The sequence below is a fragment of the Phyllostomus hastatus genome, unplaced genomic scaffold (genome assembly GCF_019186645.2).
Source record: "Phyllostomus hastatus isolate PE091 unplaced genomic scaffold, TTU_PhHast_1.1 phas_contig_210, whole genome shotgun sequence".
Lineage (NCBI taxonomy): Eukaryota > Metazoa > Chordata > Mammalia > Chiroptera > Phyllostomidae > Phyllostomus > Phyllostomus hastatus.
In genome coordinates, this window is record NW_025333737.1 from 16,133,360 (window position 1) to 16,152,650 (window position 19,291).

At 37.4% G+C, this 19,291-nt stretch overlaps 1 protein-coding gene across 3 annotated transcripts in view; it reads left to right on the forward strand.

Moving 5' to 3' along the window:
- The window catches only part of NSF (N-ethylmaleimide sensitive factor, vesicle fusing ATPase), a 130,815-nt gene that overhangs the window by 63,442 nt on the left and 48,082 nt on the right, over positions 1-19,291 (forward strand). For all 3 annotated transcript variants that reach the window (XM_045837118.1, XM_045837117.1, XM_045837119.1), the window contains exons 9-12: positions 3,183-3,382; positions 11,773-11,938; positions 12,734-12,808; positions 12,999-13,186. In XM_045837118.1, the coding sequence (XP_045693074.1) occupies positions 3,183-3,382; positions 11,773-11,938; positions 12,734-12,808; positions 12,999-13,186 (629 nt within the window). The remainder of the gene's footprint in view (positions 1-3,182; positions 3,383-11,772; positions 11,939-12,733; positions 12,809-12,998; positions 13,187-19,291) is intronic.

Genomic DNA, 19,291 nt, shown 5'->3' on the forward strand with positions numbered 1-19,291 from the left:
TAATTTTCTGCCATCATCTTGACAGAATCAAGTCTCTCTTGGCTAGGTTCCAGGAACTTTTCATTCATATCTCTGATAATGTCATATTATATTGTAGATAACCTATTTTTATTTCTGTCTTTCCTACAAACCAGGAATGCCCTGCAGGTAGGGATGGCCTTTTTCATGTTTGTATCCCTAACACCTAGTTTCATGCTTAGCCCAAACAGGAGCTTAATGCACTTTTGTTGAATGGAATCACTTATGAGAAGTTTTTATGACTCACTTAAAATTAGAGACCAATGCTTATTTAATAAGTCAGAATAGGCTATAATAATAAGTAATAACAAAGTCTCATTTCCACTGCTTATTCAAGTAACTGCTTCCTTTGTGGAAGTGGATTTTGAAAATCTTTACATGTCAGTGTATATTTTTGATGTGCTTTCTTAAAATCCTAAAAGTATTATAGTTCTAATGCACACTAGAGCTTCTGCGGTATTTCTACTGATGTTACATTGAATAGATTCTGTCATTTGAGAGATCTGTTTATTATGTAGTAAGTTCCATGGAAATGCATTTTATCTCTCTCAAGCTTAAGGATAATATTTTGTGAATTGTTTAGTTATTTTACAAAACCTAAGTCAATTTAATTGAGCATTTTCCACATATAAAAACAGAGTGAAGAGTCTAGTATTTATATGTTATGTGGTTTGCTTGGCTAAATTTGCAAAGTCCCACTCGTTGCAAATGTGTTTTTTAGGTATTTAAATTAGTTCGGCTATGAAAGTAAACACCGTTCTATAAATTAAGAGCTTTAAATAAAAATTTTAAAATGGTCTTCTCTTCCTTATTTTTCTTTGAGCTTTTTAGGAAAGGAATTCACAATTTATTTATTCAGCCATTTATTGAATGCATATTAAATGTTAGGCATTATGCTACATGGTTGCAATTTAGGATTGAGGAGACAGTAACTGCCCTTGAATAGTTCACAGTCTAATGGAGAAGAAGAAGGCCTGTACACAAAAGATTGCAATTTAAACCTTGGAGAAGAGGAAGGAAACTCGTCCTTTGAGAACCAGTGTTGTTGAGAATGGATGTGTCTGCAGATAAATTTGTAGATACAGAATCAGGGAGCTAAAGTAAAACCATAGTATTTATTTAAAAAATGTGAAGTAGGAATGTAGGTCATCTTTAAGAATAGGACTTGAGAAGAACGGTGAACACCTGGATAATTACTAAGGGGAATGGGAGATAACTAACAGAAATAAGTAAAGGATAGCATGCGGTATTGAGGAAGCAGTGAGAGTAGAACAGACTTTGGACTGCATGAAACCGTGAGGACTACAGCACAGTGGTATAGTATTCTCTGGCTGTGTTCTGTGACCAGTGTGTAGGTGCAATAAAGCCATATTGTGCACAGGGTTTATGGGATGGGTACTCCAGGAATATAAAATTGCCAATGAGTTGAGAGTCCTTGAAAGAAAGAATGGCTTAATGTAGAAGGAACTGTGGTTAGGAAGAAGTTGATAAACTTGGAGAAAGTTAAACTGGAGAGGAGGCTAAGGCCTGGTAGTTTATAGGTACTCAGCAAATCATTTTCTTCTTTCTGGCTCCCCTCTCCTTGTACCTGTTTCATAACCATCATCACCTGCCTCTGCAGGTGGTTTATATATAGGAATAGTTTCAAATCATGATGGTAGCTGTTGGCTTGGAGGGGAAGATTAGCAGGCAGGTTCCAAGGTCCTCATCAGTATACCCCAGTGACTTGGATGTTGGCAGCACTTGGTGGGATAGACCTCTAGAGAGCTCAAGGCCTTTCCCTTCACCTCCCTATCACTCATGCTTGAAGGGTGGGCCAAGGGCAAAGACATTTTATTGTACCATGGTTCTTAGCACAGCAATTTGCTGTGAAGGGTTAAGACTCAGCCTTCAAGGGTTTCCACTAAGTTCCCCTCGTCTCTGCAAGGTTTACCGTAAGCACAGGTCTCATTGCTTTCAGTGATTTAAAAGGGAGTTCTTTTTGACATGATGATGGAAGCAATAACCTTACTGGCAACCCAAAGAGTCTTCCTCTTCAGAGTCTAAAATTTCTAGTAGAGTTGGCTGTGTCTTGTGATTTCTTTTATGTGAGTTTTTAAATGTATTGTCATAATTTTTTTCTTAAAGATGTAACTTTTAAGGCTTTCATTCCAAGTGAGAACACACTGTTTTTTATGAAAACATACAATTTATATTCCATTTCCAGAGATTTCTTTTTCACCTGTAGTTTTGAGTATAACGCTGAATTCTAATAATTGATTATTTCACAGCATGGTTTTTTTGGTATAGGAAAAATAAAAAACTCATTAAAAAAGTCATGCATCTGCACTGTGAAACTAAGAAAGATGGGAATTCCTAGAGTGAGTAAACAGAAACCACAGGTCATTCTAATCTTAAGAAATGGAGAAAATGCTCGTGTAGAGTTGGCTAAAGAAATCCTGGGACATCTAGATCATTAGTCTTGCTACTTTGCTATTAATGATGTCTTTAAGGCATTAAGCAGTCTTGTCTAGAAAAGAAGTTTCTTTTGGAACTTCATCTGGGTGGCTCTGAGGAAGCGTGTGCCTCACTTGGCACTAGTCACATGGAGTAAGTAGGACATTTAACTTTATCCACAGTTTGTAATATCCATCTGGATCCTGTGGATTGCTCTATACCATCCAGCTGTCTTTCAGTAAAAGTTTGTGTGATGGGTAGGCCTGTGATTCTCATGACTAAGATAGAGTTTCCATAGCCTACTGAGTCATAATAGATTTGTCTTAGGTTAAATTTACCAAAAAACGGAACTCTTTCTCCCCTGACTTTAAAAGTAAAGAATAATGAAAAATAAGTAATAGTTCCTAATTAGGTATTTAGTTCAAAGAGACAGAGTTAAAAGTATTTTTTCTAAATGGTAGTTCAAATATACTTTTCCAAAGACCTTTAATCAGCAGCTTTTGCTCTCAAATATTGGTACTGGTGTGGGAATTGTTTCTGAATTTTTTTTAAAAAAGAGCTTCACTTGTTCATTCTTGTTCTATTCATGACACCTGGATATTAATATAAGTTAATGGAATCACTGTATTTTTCATAATGTGCATACGAAGAAGAAAGAAAACTTTCCTTTAGATGTCTTACTTGGATTTTAGTTAGTTGATATAAGACTGTTTCCTTTTCCTTTTTAGGCTGCAAACACGTTAAAGGCATCCTGTTATATGGGCCTCCGGGTTGTGGTAAGACTCTCTTGGCTCGGCAGATCGGCAAGATGCTGAATGCGAGAGAGCCCAAGGTGGTCAACGGGCCAGAGATTCTCAACAAATATGTGGGCGAATCAGAGGCTAACATTCGCAAACTCTTTGCTGATGCTGAAGAGGAGCAAAGGAGGGTAATGTTAATCTAAGTATAGTTTGATAAAAGTTTGTTATGAGTGAGACCGAGTTATGGTAGAAAACTTGTTAGTACAATCTATGTTTCAAAAAACTTGAGGGTAAAATTTATTTCGTACCAAGTTATGTCCCTCAGCCAGGACTATGGGGGATTCACATGCTGTGAGCAGATATCGTTGCCCACGTGTTCATAATACAAAGACAGAGGACTGTGTAAGCCAGACGTTTTGCAGAAACAGATCGTGAATATGTTTTCAGGTAACAGTTTTCTTCCGCAGTACTTCCAGAGATTTGAACTCATCCTTTGGAAGAGGGAGAAATTAAATCCATAAAGGGACTTGTAGAATTATATGTATGTTAGGTCCATGTGCAGAAAGCTAACTTATTTACCACAGAGCTCAGTTGTAGAGTGACAGGTATGAGGTGTTAGGTTTCAAAGGCAAGCTTGATTTGGGTCTTAGAAAAAAATTAGATTAATAAAAAATAAAACCCGAGTTTACTCATTGTGATGTTTAATTTTATGTGTCAACTTGACTAGGCCTCAGGGTGCCCAGACATTTGGTTAAACATTATTCTGAGTGTGTTTGTGGGGGACATTTCTGGATGAGATTGCCATTTAAATCAGTAGACTGAGTAAATCAGTTGCCCTGCCTAATGTGCGTGGGCTCCACCCAATCAGTTGAAGACTCAAATAGAACAGAAAGATCTGCAGATCTTGAGAGTTGTCAGCCACCGTAATTGTTTTAGCCAGTTCCTTATAATTAATCTCTCTATAGCTAGCTAGGTAGATTGGTAAATAGACATCTACATCTGGATCTCTATCTAGATATATAGATCTACATGTATACCTATATATTTTCAGGCGACTAAGGATGTATCTTTGTTTGTTACACTAGAAAACCCAAACTAATTTACTAATATTACATATTTGTTTCATTGACAGAGGGTTTAAAAATAGTCATGCGATTTTTGTTTCTGGCAATACAGTAGATTAGACAACTTAAAAGCCTTCCTTCTCCAAACCCCTTCACATGCTGGGAAAATATAACAAATCATTTTAAATGCATCATTGGGCTCTCAGAAAAGAAAAGGATATCTCCAGAAATGAAAAGAAAACTCTGAAAATTAGACTGATAAAGATATGAGCTGAAGATTTGGTTTTGGTAATGTGTGAGTTTGGGTTTTAGCACCCACTGAGGACAGAAAATGAGTCCTTAAGGTATGGACCAAGCTCTGGAACCTTCAAAGAGGTTGTGTTCTCAGTGAAAAGAATGGACTAGAAAATATCTGCCTATCAGCACAGAGAAATAACAAGAACCTTAGCTGTGTACCTGGGTTCTGAATTGGGAGCTGAGGAATCTCTCGTGGCAATTCTAAACCATGGATCATGCTTAGGATTTTTTTAAATACACACATCCCATCCATGATCTGGGGCCCACAAGCTGAGAAAATGATTTAAAAATGAATTCTGTACTAATGATACCAAAGGCGCACCCCAGAGAGTGCCCCAGCAGCCCAGGCCATGAGAAGTTCTCATAGGGGAAGCTAACATAGCTTCAATAAATGGAAACTGTTACCAGCAAAATTTAAAGCTCAACAACCAGATTAAACATATGCCAATAGTGTTAGTTTAAGAGAGAAGTGATAAACAGAAGAATAGATCTAAATAAATCACGCAGAGTGTAGCACAGAGAAAGAGTTGGAAAATAGGAAAAAGAAGTTGAGATAACAGTTAAAATGAGAAGTCCAAATACAAAGAATAGTGTACAAGCAATATTCAATGATGGAATGGCTGAGGATTTTCTAGAATTGATAATGCACATAAATACTCATATTCATTAGCACCATGAGCCCAAATAGAATAAATAAAAGTTATTTTTAGACCCATTGTAGTGAAACTGGAACATGTAAAAAACAGAGAGAAACGTCTTAATATCAGCAAAAAAGACATGATGATGACATCCAAAGGGAGATCCATTATGTCGGCAGCAAACTTTTTAATGCTAGCAGGAGAGATCAGAAAATAGTGGAATGGAATCTTCATGGAGCCAAGTGAAAATAACTGTCACCTGAAAGTTTTATACCTAGTTCAACTCTCATTCAGGAATAAAGGTGAAATAAAGGAGTTTGTTTGTTGGTTTGTTTGTTGGTTTCAAGCAAAGACTAATAAAGTTAGTCACAGAAGTGTGTGGGAAGAGTATGAAGGAGAATGTACAATACTTGAGACGGAAGGAAATTGAACCCAGAAGGAAACAGTGGATGCAAGAAACAATGATGAGCAATGAAATTGGTGAAGATACAGATAAAATCTGGAATTTCTACTTCTGGTAGTGGCAGATTAGGTAACTCAAATCATGCCTGCCACTGGAGACTATCAGAAAGCTCAACAAAATATTTCATTATTTTTTTGCTTGAATGCATCAGAGAACTTACAAGATCTAGAAGAAGAATTGAGGCCCAGAGAAAAAAGCCCCAGTATATGGAGGCTAAGGGGAAAAAGGGTCACTGATTTTCTGGAGATATTAGCCAGTGCTGGAGTTAGCTGCTGGACAGTCATGCAGCCCTTTTGATAGGATAGGGGGAGTAACAGGGGCAGAGTGTAGAGCCTTTGGCCCACATAAAGGGAACCCCTGGTGAACATGTCTCATTTTGAGTTGGGACCCTGAAGGGTTACACCATAGGAGTAAGGGTTAACCAGAAGTGGACATGCCGTCAAAGAAGCTGTGGGTCAGCTTTGAATCATGACATTCTCTAAAATTGGATTGAGGCTTCCTAAATCACTAGTGCCTCCAGGCATCTGGCAGAATTGTAAATACTTCCTGGAGGAAGGTAATACCATGCAAGACCTCAGATTATTTCTGTAGACAACATCTTACAAAAATGAAGATGCATAAGCCCCATGACCCTATTTCAAGACAGCCATCCCAGAGAAACAGTCTTGAACTTGTGCACAAAAGGACCAAGATGTATCAAGATGTTGATTGCTGCCCTACTTGTAATGGGAGAGAAAGCAGAGATATAACCTAGCATCTAATATTTTCTCTTAAATCTAGTAAGATTTACTAAATCTAATTTACTATAGTTCCTCCTTTTTCTGATTTTTGTTGATAGTAAAAATAAATTTTAAATATTGTCTTTATAGCAACGCTTTAATGTTTCAAGTCTGCTTGTTGAGCACTGAATTATTTCCATTTTACACTAGAGGGTTTTCTCCCTTGCTTCTCTGTGTCCTATTAAGTTCTTAGTCAAGTTCAGGTCTCCTGCCTTTTCTGCCCCTTTTGTTCTAGCAGGCCCGGATCCTGGTGGATGGTGCAAGTTCAGTAACTGATCTAAACTCTTCAGACAGTCCGGGAACCAATTCAGTTATATAGTTGATCCCTAGGTCTACTATATTTCTGCTTCAAATGTCTTTTTAACACTCAGTACACTAAGAAAAATAGTCACTACCATTTACTATCTGGATTGAAAGAACTTTTTAAAAATTAAAGTTACTTTACAAATAATTTACAAATGCAAGATTAAAGAGAAGTGGAAGTCTATTCAAATATTTTTTAATTTTTTATTTTAATTTGTATCTATTACTTTCTATTTTTTTAAGATTTTATTTTTATTTATTTTTAGACAGGGAAGGGAGGGAGAAAGAGAGGAAGAGAAACATCAATGTGTGGTTGCCTCTTGTGCGCCCCCATCACATGCTCCATAATTGCAAAACATTTCTGTTTTTAGATTTGTATACACCTTTTAGAATGGTCAATCCAGTTTTTTTATGTGTATGTCATCTGTTTCTTCTGGTCATCTCTCCTAGTGCCTGCCTTAAGCATTTGTCTACTTAGAAACCATAACAAGGAAATTTTGATGCACAACTGAAATAAAAGGTGGCAAAATAATGCCATGTGTCCTTTTAGAAAAAGGAGATGGCCTAGTTTCTTGTCACAATACAGCACACTGGAGACTGTTTGTGAATACATAACTGGATGAAAATGTCGCATTTTTTTCTTTTTGGTCTTAGAAATATATTCTTCACTCATTCTTGAGTTTGAGAAAACTTATGTAGAACATCATCATCTGAAGGCACATAGTCTGAGGTTTTCCTTTTAAGTGATCAGTTTCACCGTCTTCATTAGAGTCTCAGGTGCTGCTGTCTCACTCTGCATTTAACCTCAGATCCATGTAATTGTGACATACCTTTCTCTATCGATTTCCTTTGTCTTGTTTTTGCCATTATGGCCAGGGAATTTAAAACATCTGCATTCTCAACTGTGTTCAACTAAAACTAAAATTAGGAAACAAGGCTGGTGGGTGGTGTCTCCACCAAAGATGATGCGGTACTTTGGACAGCACTAAGAAAACTGAGGGATGATGTCATAGTGATATTTATTTCACTATTGCATCGTTCTCAACAGTTTCATCGCTTCTCTTTTCCTCAATCTTTTTTTAGCATACTTGAGAACTGATGACATAATTTTTAGGGTGTTGAAATAACATAATATAGCTTAAGATTTATAAAAAGACCCAGTGGATCCGTATGGCAATTGTCAGATAAAATGAGTGTTATTTTTACTTTATTTTAATATATTTTTCTTTTTGGTCTGTGGAAGACTTCTATGAAAAAAAAGTCATGCCCTGGCTGGTGTGGCTCAGTGGATTGGGTGCTGACCTGTGAAAGGAAGGGTTGCCAGTTCAATTCCCAGTCAGGGCACATGCCAGGGTTGCAAGTCATGTCCCCATTTGGGGGTGTGCGAGAGGCAACTGATGTTTCCCTCACACACTGATGTCTCTCTCCCTCCCTTCTGCTCTCTCTGAAAATAAATAAATAAAATCTAAAGGAAAAAAGTCATGAGATATTAATCATTATAAATAAACTTGCAGACAGTTTAAATATGACACTATTAATAATAAAGTTGAATTGGAAAGAATTTCTAGGTAGGTGTTAATCTTAGTCAGACTTTTCAGTTATACCTTTCCCAATTCTTACATCCAGAAAATGCTTGGTGTACTCAGCTAATGACCCCATGGAGGGTGTATGTGTGTTACATAATGAAGAAAAGCACCACCTCTGTGATTCTGGCCCGTCCAGGCTGACAGAGACGAGCACTTGCATATAGGTCAGACTGGTTAAATATAGAACAGGGGTTTTCGAAGGCTGTTGCCAGGAGCTCAGCAGCATCAGCTCTGTTTCTATGGGGGCAGACTTTTCAGATGGTAAGGACAGAGCTAGAAGCCAGCGGATTGAAGAGGATTGCATTGTGGAAATTTAAACTCTTTGGTAAGGGGTTTATTGATGATTCAACTATATTAATCTGTGAACATTAATTCTGACATTACCTGACTCCTAACTTATTGCAGTGAGAACCTGGCTTTATTTAAGTAGCACACCTGTAAAAATTGATGTTATTCTGCTGACCAAGTTGGGGGAAGGGACCTGATGACAGGTCATAAGATTAGTAAGGCTCTGAAAAGGTCAGAATTGTACTGAATTATGTTTGGGACAGATTGCTCCTGTGATCATTTAGTCAAACACAGTGTTCCTATTGTCTCTGGCTTCCCTTGCACATAGGTGATTTTTGAGGTTGGCCTGAGAAGGAAGTCACGATTCCAGCGGCAACATAAGGCACATAGACAGCAACGTGCTTTTTTCGTCTCATGCTCTATTGGCAGACAACCTTGAATAAAAATGTTTATAAAAATAATGTAGAGTCCCACAATTTTTTAGTCACATACACGTGTCTGCTTGTTTTGAACCGAAGACCCTACTGTGTAGAAGTGTTACCCTACTATGTAGAAGTGTTTGGCAAAGCTAAGGTTGTAATTCCAGTTCCTCATTCTGTCTTGAATAGTTTTTAGTGTTGAATTTTTTTTAATGGCAAGCTATCATTTATCATCAGAAATCTGTTCAATAACCATGATGATATTGAGAAATTAATTTTTTCAGATTTGAATTTAGTTTTTAAAACACTTGTGGAAGGACAACAATTTTGTAGGTAATGTTCAGGAAAAAAATGATAATACCTAGTTAAATTTTGGAAACCTTAATGAGCACATGACTATCAATCACCTTGCATAGTGGTGCCTTGAAGAATGAATAATATTCCACATATGAATAATAGAATATATTATAAGATATTTTTTCTATGTTTCTGTTCATTATTATGAAGTAAAATTGACTTCTTCTGGTGTACAGTTTTATGAATTTTAGCAGGTGTAGACTTTTATGTAACCATTGCTAAAATCTAGATTCAGAACATTTGCATCTCCCCCCCAAACCCCCTCATGCTGTCCGTGGTCACTCCCACTTTGCCTGCAGTCTCTGGTAACTGCTGATCTCTTCTCCATCCTGTGAGTTTTTCTTTTTGAGAATGCCGTAACCTTTTAAGACTTACCTCAGTCACTTGGTATAGTTCCTTTGAGACTCATCCAAGTTGTTGCATGTATCAAACATTCCTTTTTACTGTTGAGTAGTATTCCTTCATACAGATGTACTGTAGTTTGTTGATCCATTCCCCCACGAAAGGGCATTTGGGTTGTTTCCAGTTTGGGGCACTTAGGAGTAGAGTTGCTGTAAACTAAGGAGTGGAATTGCTGGATCAAACAGTGTTTTATCTGGTTTTGATTAAAAAAACAAACAAACAACTCTGTATATTTGTATGTGTTTTAGACCCAGTCTAATTTCCTTCAGGTCATTTTTGAAACTGTTTCTCTTCCTACTTCTGATAAAACATTTATCTATCACCTTATGTTTTCTTGGTCCCCCTTTTCCTCAGGTTGCCTTGTTTGTAGGCATCTAACAAGGTGTCTTCAGGAAGTTCATTGCAGCAATGTACATAATACTGAAAACTTAGACATTGTTAAATATCTGTACTAAGGAATTAATGTGGAATAGGAGAGTTAAACTATAAAACCAGTCATACAATGAAATATGGAACCATTAAAAATCACACTGTGTAGTTGTGTTTACAGGCATGGGAAAGAGCTTAAGGTAATGTCTGGACTGAAGAAAAGCAGGGTACAAATTATTTACATAGTGTCAAATTAATAATCTTAGTTATTTCTAGCTAGTTGAATTTTAGGCAATTGTGATTTCTTTACTGTTTTGTATTTTTCCAAATTTTTCTAATATCATTTGTTTTGCAATTAGAAACAAAAATAACCATTTAAAATTGTTTTCAAAGAATAGTTAACATTCAAGAGAATACCAGATACATTAAGTTCCCAATTTTGTAATTAAAATAAATTTAAAATATAGAAATAAATTTGCAGAATGTTAATAGCAGATATCTTTAGGTGATATAGTATAATTTATTTTTAACTTAGCTGTACAACTTTTGCTCAGCTAACTTCTAATACTTTTATAATAAGTTTTTTAAAAACCTATTTAAAAAGAGATTCTATCCTTGCCAGAGGTTTAATGAATACCAACCATATCTAATCCTTAATCTCATTAGGCCCGTCTTATATTATCCATATGTTATCATATTTATTTAGGTTATGTTTATTTACAGCTGTTATGTTAAGTCCTAATGTATTTGTTTTAAAATTTTTTCTTGGTTTCTAATAAGAGACTTAATTACTTAAATATAAATTGTTAGAGCGTCCATATAACTTAACCTATTCAATCATTGGCATTTAAAAGTATTTGCCTCTGTTAGAATTTTTAAATATATAAACTAATTTATTTTGACAATGACTCTATATATAATAAACTAAAACAGAAATCACTATGCAGAATAAACAGCACCCCCCTGATGATGTTCTTTTTATAAACTGTCTCTGTTCTCACTTGACTGTTAGGAGAAAATAATCTGTTTTCTTGTGATATAACTGAATATGAATCATGCTCAATTCCTGTCCCCACCTCCCCAGTCCTTAGTGGACCTCTGGGTGGAGCTACCATTTAACTACAAAAGCTGACAAACACATGGACATTAACCCCACTGTTTCTGGGACAATCCCCTCACCAAAAGTCAGAGAAAATGGGAGTGAGTTGCCATTCACTGGCTTAAGAATAGCCTCTGATAAGTATAAGAATTCTTTCAAATAGTAAGATAAGAAATGAATGTAAAGGAACAGTTAGTTGTATGTTTGACTGTTTACTTTCATTGTGTATAATATGTTTTTTTGTTTGTTTGTTTTATGGCTATTGAATAAGAGGTTCTGGGATGCATTTGCGGTCTGCAGAATTCCAAGAATGTGATTCCAATATCTTTGAGAGGGCAGCAACCATCACTAGACTTCTATATTTATTAGTCAACATGGAATGAAGTCTATCTGCAGGAAGCTTTGCTTTGCTTTTTTGACTAGTTTGTTTAATAATACATTCAAAGTATTTGAATTATATGACCTTTAATATAATATAATCAAATTTCTTTAATATAATTTCTTCCCTTGCTAGCTTGGTGCTAACAGTGGTTTGCACATCATCATCTTTGATGAAATCGATGCCATCTGCAAGCAGAGAGGGAGCATGGCTGGTAGCACGGGGGTCCATGACACTGTCGTCAACCAGCTGCTGTCCAAAATTGATGGCGTGGAGCAACTGAACAACATCTTAGTCATTGGTATGTTTGCTCTAAAAAAAAAAAAAAAGTACTATGATTTCAAAAACATTAGATACATAAGTTCAGAATTAAGATCTGTGTAGGTTGTAATTGTACTACTTTGCCAATGTTTAGAATCAAGTGATATAGAAGAATTTGACTATTTTAATGTGTAGCCTTAATAGGAGAAATGAAAGATGGGCTTCAGTGACTCATGGGTTTAGGCATACAGCTCGCCGGAGAGTGCAGTGTGATGCAGTGGTTTTCCGACTGGGTCCTGCAGGCCTCCAGGGGTCCTCAGAGGGCCTCCAGGGTCTGTGAGGGCCAGGGAGAGAGCTGCCGATCATGCATCCTATTATAACTTCATCTTTAACTGTTAATGTGCTGAGGTTCTTCTTAAGATGACATTGGGGGAGGGGGGAGTGTCTACTATTTATAAAGACTGAAAACCATTAGCATACAAAAAGGGAAGGGACTTCAGGGTCAGACAGATCAGGTTCACGTGGCCCCTCTCCCACTTTGACCCTCTCTGAACTGTACTGTTCCTTTTTCAGTATTTGAAGATTTCATTGTATTTATATTCCTTTGACTTGTACAGTAGTGAAATGTTAAAGCAAAGTCTCCAGGGATTTTCATTAAAGCAGATCAAGAACAAATGATATTTTTGTTTGAGAATAATTTGGTTTTCTATTTGACTTTTATAAAGTGTCCTCTTAGCTTCTAAGATAAATTACTATTCTTACATCTACTTAAGGGACATTTTATCTTGTTTTTGAACTGCGATCATTTGTATGTTATTTTAACACCTGTGCTCAGGAATGACCAACAGGCCGGATCTGATAGATGAGGCCCTCCTCCGACCTGGAAGACTGGAAGTGAAAATGGAAATAGGTGAGACCTGTCACTGATGGCCTGGGGGTGGGGGCGTATTTAGAGTTCATTAACAGGAGCAAAGTCACATAACCCACTAGCTTGATGTTTGTTAGCAGAGTTGTATATCATGAGAAGCAGATGTTTACATGCTTGAATAGCTCTAAGAAAACGCTAGGAATAAAATAATCTCTATTTTCCATTTTATCAGGCTTACCAGATGAGAAAGGTCGACTGCAGATCCTTCACATCCACACAGCAAGGATGAGAGGGCATCAGCTACTCTCTGCTGACGTGGACATCAAAGAACTGGCCGTGGAGACCAAGAACTTCAGCGGTGCTGAGCTGGAGGGCCTGGTGCGAGCGGCACAGTCCACTGCCATGAACAGACACATAAAGGTCGGTCCGGTCAACCAACAGAGTAGGAGCCTGCAGGCCCGCACATACACCTGCCAGTGTTCTCCCTCTTTCCTTTCAAGTGCGCCAAGGGCTAGGCTGATGCCGACTTTTGATAGAATAGATTCATGGTAAAAGGAGTAGGAGTTGACTACCGACTGCTGGATCTTCAGAGCAACAGGGAAAGTCACGGTGGCATCTGCCGCATGGTGACCGCTGACCCATCTGCCTGAGGTTTGCCTCCATCTGATACGTGTGAAGATGAAGATTTTGAAGAATTTTTTAAATCTTTGTGCTATGTTGAATTGTAACATATTGTAGGAAGTTGGATTTTTTCCCTACATTCTAGAATTACATGGGGCTGCTTCATTCAGTAAATAGACGGCATAATTGCTGTTTTTGAGGTATTAAGCTGGAGACATGAAGACAGTAAACCAGGGCCTCCCCCCTCAGGGGATTCAGAGTCAGGGAAATGGACATGTTTGCCAATTAGGACAATCATATGTTGATACTCTGGTAGAAATTTGAGCATACTTTTATTTTGATAAAGTTTGAACAAGTACGTTTGATCCTTTAGCATCCCTTCTCCTCTTCAGGTTTTAGTTATCGCCTCTAGATACATGGCTTCCAGATTTATGTCTTATCTCTTGAAAGTATGTCGCCCACTTTCAATTTATACTAAATAACTACCTGGGTGTTTTATCAGGTTTCATTTAATGTTTCAAAAAAAATTTGCTATCTTAAAAAAAAAAGATTTATTTATTTATTTTTAGAGAGAGAAAGGGAGGGAGAAAGAGCAGGAGGGAAACATCGATGTGTGAGAGATACATCGATCAATCAGTTGCCTCTCACATGCCCCCAAATGGGGACCTGGCCCGCAACCCGGGCATGTGCCCTGACTGGGAATCAAACCAGTGACCTTTCAGTACGCAAGCCGGCACGCAATCCGCTGAGCCACAGCAGCCAGGCGACTTGTTTTTTTTTTTTTACCTACTTTTCTTTTTGCTCTTCTTTTGCTGATATCTCAATTTCCCAGGCTTAAAACTTCAGGGTTTTATTTTTGATTCCTGTCACTGTACTGTGTCCAACATCAAGTCATTTGCCAAGTTTTGTCAGTTCCATCTTGGCAGTGTCTTTCAGTTCTCATTGTCACTGTCTACCTTCCCTTTGATGAATCTTCTTATTTCATATCATTCTGCTCTTCAGAGACTTTCAGTGAGTTACCTTTGTCTCCAGAACAAAGTACAGACTTCTTAGCCTTTGTCTTTAAGGTCCTCTAGACCTCAGGTCCTAAGCTCGCCTTTCCAGATGTGTTCCCAGTTATTCCCCATACATCTCCGTCAAACTGAAATACTCACTGATCATCAGACATTAATTTACTACTATTTTTACTATTCTACTTTCTACTATTTTTTTCTTCACTGAGAGTCTTTACCCTCTCTGTTTACTTCTCTTTTCAATACCTGGTCCATATGCCACCACTTTCTTCAAACCTTTTCTGATTCTCTCTTTCAAGAATGATGTATTATCTTCCTGAAATTGTAGTGTATCATTTATGGTACATTTGGTTCAAAACAGACCTATTCGGCACCTACTATATGCCAGACACTATGCTAGGGGTTAATGCTACAACTGCAAAGAAGTAAATCTCCTGCCCTTGAGCAGCTCACAGTCTATCCTGCTCATAGAAAGTCCATGGAAGTGAGGAAGTGAAAGGTGTCAGCTGTGGTCAGTTGATGGGGAGAGAAGAACCTTCACAGAGGAGGTCCTGTGTGGATGTGTCTCTTGGTGGGGTAGGGCATTTTAGGTAGAAGGAACAATATATGCAAGGGAACAGAGAGAGACGCAAAATAGCATGATGTGTTAAGGTAATTCAGCATTGCTTCAGCATAAAAGGGAGGGAGGGGAGGTAGAGAGAGAGATTGCGAGGAGACTCAAGTCAGAGGCTAAAGCAGGGGATGGAGCACAAAGAGCCTTTTATACTGTGCTAAGAAGTACGGACTTTTTTCTGTGAGTAGTGCTAAGCCATTGAAGAGTTTTAAGAATAGAAGTGACATAGTGTTAAAACAGAAGATCACTCTGGCAGCTGTGTCGAGTGGAGTGTTTAGGGAGTGGAATTGGCGACACAGACAAGAGAGGAGAACTTTTATAACAGTTCTTGCAGGAACTAATGAAAGCCTGAGCAGTTAGATTGAGTATATTCTCATTATTTGGGTACCTTCTAGCGATGATTGCAAACCAAATGGGGTTGGCAAACTGGCCCATGGGCCATGTCTGGCCAGCCACCAGTTTTTATAAATAAAGTTTTTTTTTAACACAACCACACCCATTCACTTACAAAGTGTCTGTGGCTGCTTCCATACTGTAGTGGCAGAGCTGAGTATTTGCAACGGAGATAGCCTGGCCTGCAAAGCCTAAAACACGTACTGCCTGGCTCTTTACAGAAAACGTTTGTCAGCTTCCAGCCCATATCCTATTAATCTCTGATGTTCCCGCAGTATCACAAATAGGTTTAAATACTGAAAACATTGTAGGTATTTAGCAAATATTTTTAAAGTTAGTCAATTTATATGTATGTGTATTCTGAATCAAACTCTATCTATAAGTCATAATTTCCCTACATAATAGCAATGACTTTGTTCTAGCTCAAGAATGCCATACTTGAGAAAGTAACTTTAGACAGATAAGAAAAACCTCTTTTAAAATACTGGAGACCCAGGACGAGGAGAATACTAGTACTACTACCTTTTTTTAAAAAAATGCCAAAGGTCTGGATAGTGGGGGAATACTATTTTGGGTCCGTTCTGTATAAAGCAAATTGTTCCTTTCTTTTTCTTTTTTCTTTTCTTTTTTCTCTTGCCATTAGAAAAGTCTTGGTAAGAAGTGATGGTGACTTTAAGAAAAGTTTTGTAAATGATGTGAAAATTGTTCCCCACCTTACTGATCCTTCACCTCAGACCAATCAGTGCTTCTTGATAAAGTCCACAATAACTAGATTGTTAGTTATCAAATTTTTCATGTGCATTAGCCTCCAGATTTTTCTTTTATTTAGTTATTTGCATTTTAACCACAATAATCTTATCCCAAAATGTCTCTAAGCCATCATCCCACTAAGAAACACGCTTTCTTTAAGCATGTATTAGTTGTACACACGAAGCAATGAGATGTGGTGGAAAGATCACATATTCCGTAGTCCTGAGGCGTGGTTTAGCATTACACTTCTTTCCCTTTTTTGTTTCTGCTCCATCAAAGGGCAATAACTACCTGTTTCTGGACTTCTGTGGAAATGAAATCAAATACTGTGTGTGGAAGTGCCTTAATCAGGGGTGTCCAACCTGCAGCCCGCAGGCCACGTGCGGCTCAGGATGGCTATAAATTCAGCTCAACACAAAATTGCAAATTTCCTTAAAACATTATGAGATTTTATTGTGATTATGTGTCATGATATATTTAATGTGTGGCCCAAGACAACTCCTCTTCTTCCAGTGTGGCCCAGAGACACTAAAATTTTGAACAGCCCTGTAAGTCATTCTTTACGTTTTTGTTATTGGAGGATTTGAGAGGATACCATACATCCTTTTCAATGTCTGAGTTTCTTTGTTTTGTTGACTGTTTTCCTAAGTGTGAAACTAACATGTTAGTTACCAGTATACGGAATATATTACCGTTCAGATTTGCAGGTAAGAAGTGGTGCAAATAGTGGACATAATTTCCCTCACTGTTTCCATGTGATCGAATTATCTTTAATTTAAACATCAGGTGATGCATATTGACCTGTGATCATCACCTTTTCGTACTAAAGAGCTTTTAATATTTTTTTATAGTATCTACAATACCTAATACAAGGGACTGTTAGGTACTTCAAAGAAGGAGAGGATATGTAAGACACTAACTCCACCCCACAACAAATAGTATACTAACATTTCTTTCTTTTTCTGCATTTTAAAAAATTTGTATTGTCAAAAGATCTTTAAACACTGTTTTCCTAGTAAGACTCCTCCTCAGCTGAGCAAAAGGTTTACAGCTTTAGTCATCTTTACTAGTAGTGACGGATGACCAAGTAATTTGAAACTTGTGATTTAAAGTTGGTGTAGAACTTATACACAACAATCAACTATTTGTCATGATGTTCTTCGTATTATAAAAAGCCATTACTAGTGTGTTTCACTTCCTTTTCAGCGATTTAGGTTTAAACAAAGTCAGGTGGCCTGAACTAAACAGGTCCTCCCTGTTAAACGGTTCTGCCCAGCGTTCTAAAACAAGCGGCAAATCCAATCATGAACACCTGGTGGTCACGTCATTTACACTTACACCCATGTATATGATCAAGTAAAATTCATGTGACACTTGGTGGTTTTATCTTGAAAGGAATTTCTGCTCCAGGTAGAGAAGATTCATAACCTAAATTTCTTCTGCTGTAATCTGTCGTGAGGAAACGGATTGAGGACACACACACACACGCATGCACGCGCGCGCACACACACACACACACACACACTCTTCACAACTGAATGAAAGCTCCTATTTATGTTTGCAGAACTTTAATAAAATTATTTATTTTTTGTAGAATTTTGATTGATTGAGGTCATTCTACCCTTAATTTAACAGGAATGATAAGAACTTTCAAAGGTCAGATTTAAAAGGTTATGAAATTTAAGGGTGACCACTTGATATTTGCTAGTGTTGAAATACAAGTTTATTAGTTTCTGCAGGTATAAGCTGAAAGATGTTGCCTCTTCTGTATTGATTAGCTGTTATAAATTAAATGCAGGTGAAAATTGCACTAATTCAGACAAATGAGAAAAGGTTTTCTAAGTGAGTAAAAATTCAGAATTGCGGAATTTAAAAAAAATAAGGTTTTACTAATTTGATAAAATAATAAAAAAATAGCGAAGAGAAAGCCTTAGAAAACTTCATGGTCAGGCATAATTTACGGTCATCATTCTGTTGATCGTTTATAATTAGATAACTTCTACAATTCTTGAAGTATGTAAAAACAGCTTGTTCTAAAGTAACTCTAATCCTTCCATCTTAATTCATTTTTAATTCATTGGGTGAGTCCTTTCTCAGTAAAAAGACAAATTGCACACCAATTTCAGTCCTGAAATCTATCATATTTTTTGGCAAACATTGAAAGACAAATAAGATTTTCCCTCCATATCACTATATGTTTATGTCATTTCAGTTTCACTGTAAGAGGAAATCAAAAATACAAAACATCATCATAGTAAAAACTTAGGGCTGTTTAAAATGAGTCTGGTCGCTTCATTGGGATTTTAATGTCAGAACTGGCTTCTTCGTTTTTACCTTAAAGTTTACACCTTGTAGAATTCTTTTATTTCTTTTTTTCTTTTTTAAAGATTTTATTTATTTATCTTCTGAGAGAGGGGAACGAAGGGAGAAAGAGAGAGAAAGAAATGTCAATGTGGGAGAGATACATGGATCAGTTGCCTCTTGTTCACCCCCAACTAGGGACCTGACCTGCAACCCAGGCATGTGCCCTGACTGGGAACTGAACTGGCGACCTGTTGGTTCACAGGCTGGCACTCAGTCCACTGAGCCACACCAGCCAGGGCTAGAATTCTTTTAGACGTCAAAAAGTCTTACTCAGCAAGAATTTCAAGACGTGCAATAGCCGTCTATTTAGTCAGGGGCAGTGACCTCCTTTCCCGTAGATTGCCAAATTAATGACAGCAGCCAACACAATAGCCATCTGGTGTGAATGGCTCAAAATTGTACCTATTTTTTCTGTCAGATCGGCAAAAATATATTTTGGTGTGCTACAGAATTTTAGTAATTCATTTATGTATGCCATGAGATGAAAAAAGTTAAAAATTGCTGCTCTAGTGGCTAGAACTGTACATAGTACTGTTATAAAAAGGCTTGCCTGTATCTTCCTATGTACATGGAAACCACTTTTAGGGTAGAGAGAGACACACATGTATTTTGAAAATGTGATACTCTGTCTTCTAGTTTCTCATGCTGCTAGGTTCTTTCACAAGTAACCTGTTTTTGTCTCTCAAAAAGGTTCTAGGACTTTCTCTTCACCTCTGGTGCTCCAATACTTCACAACACAGTCTAGACAGATGTGGGCTTCTTTTCCTTTAC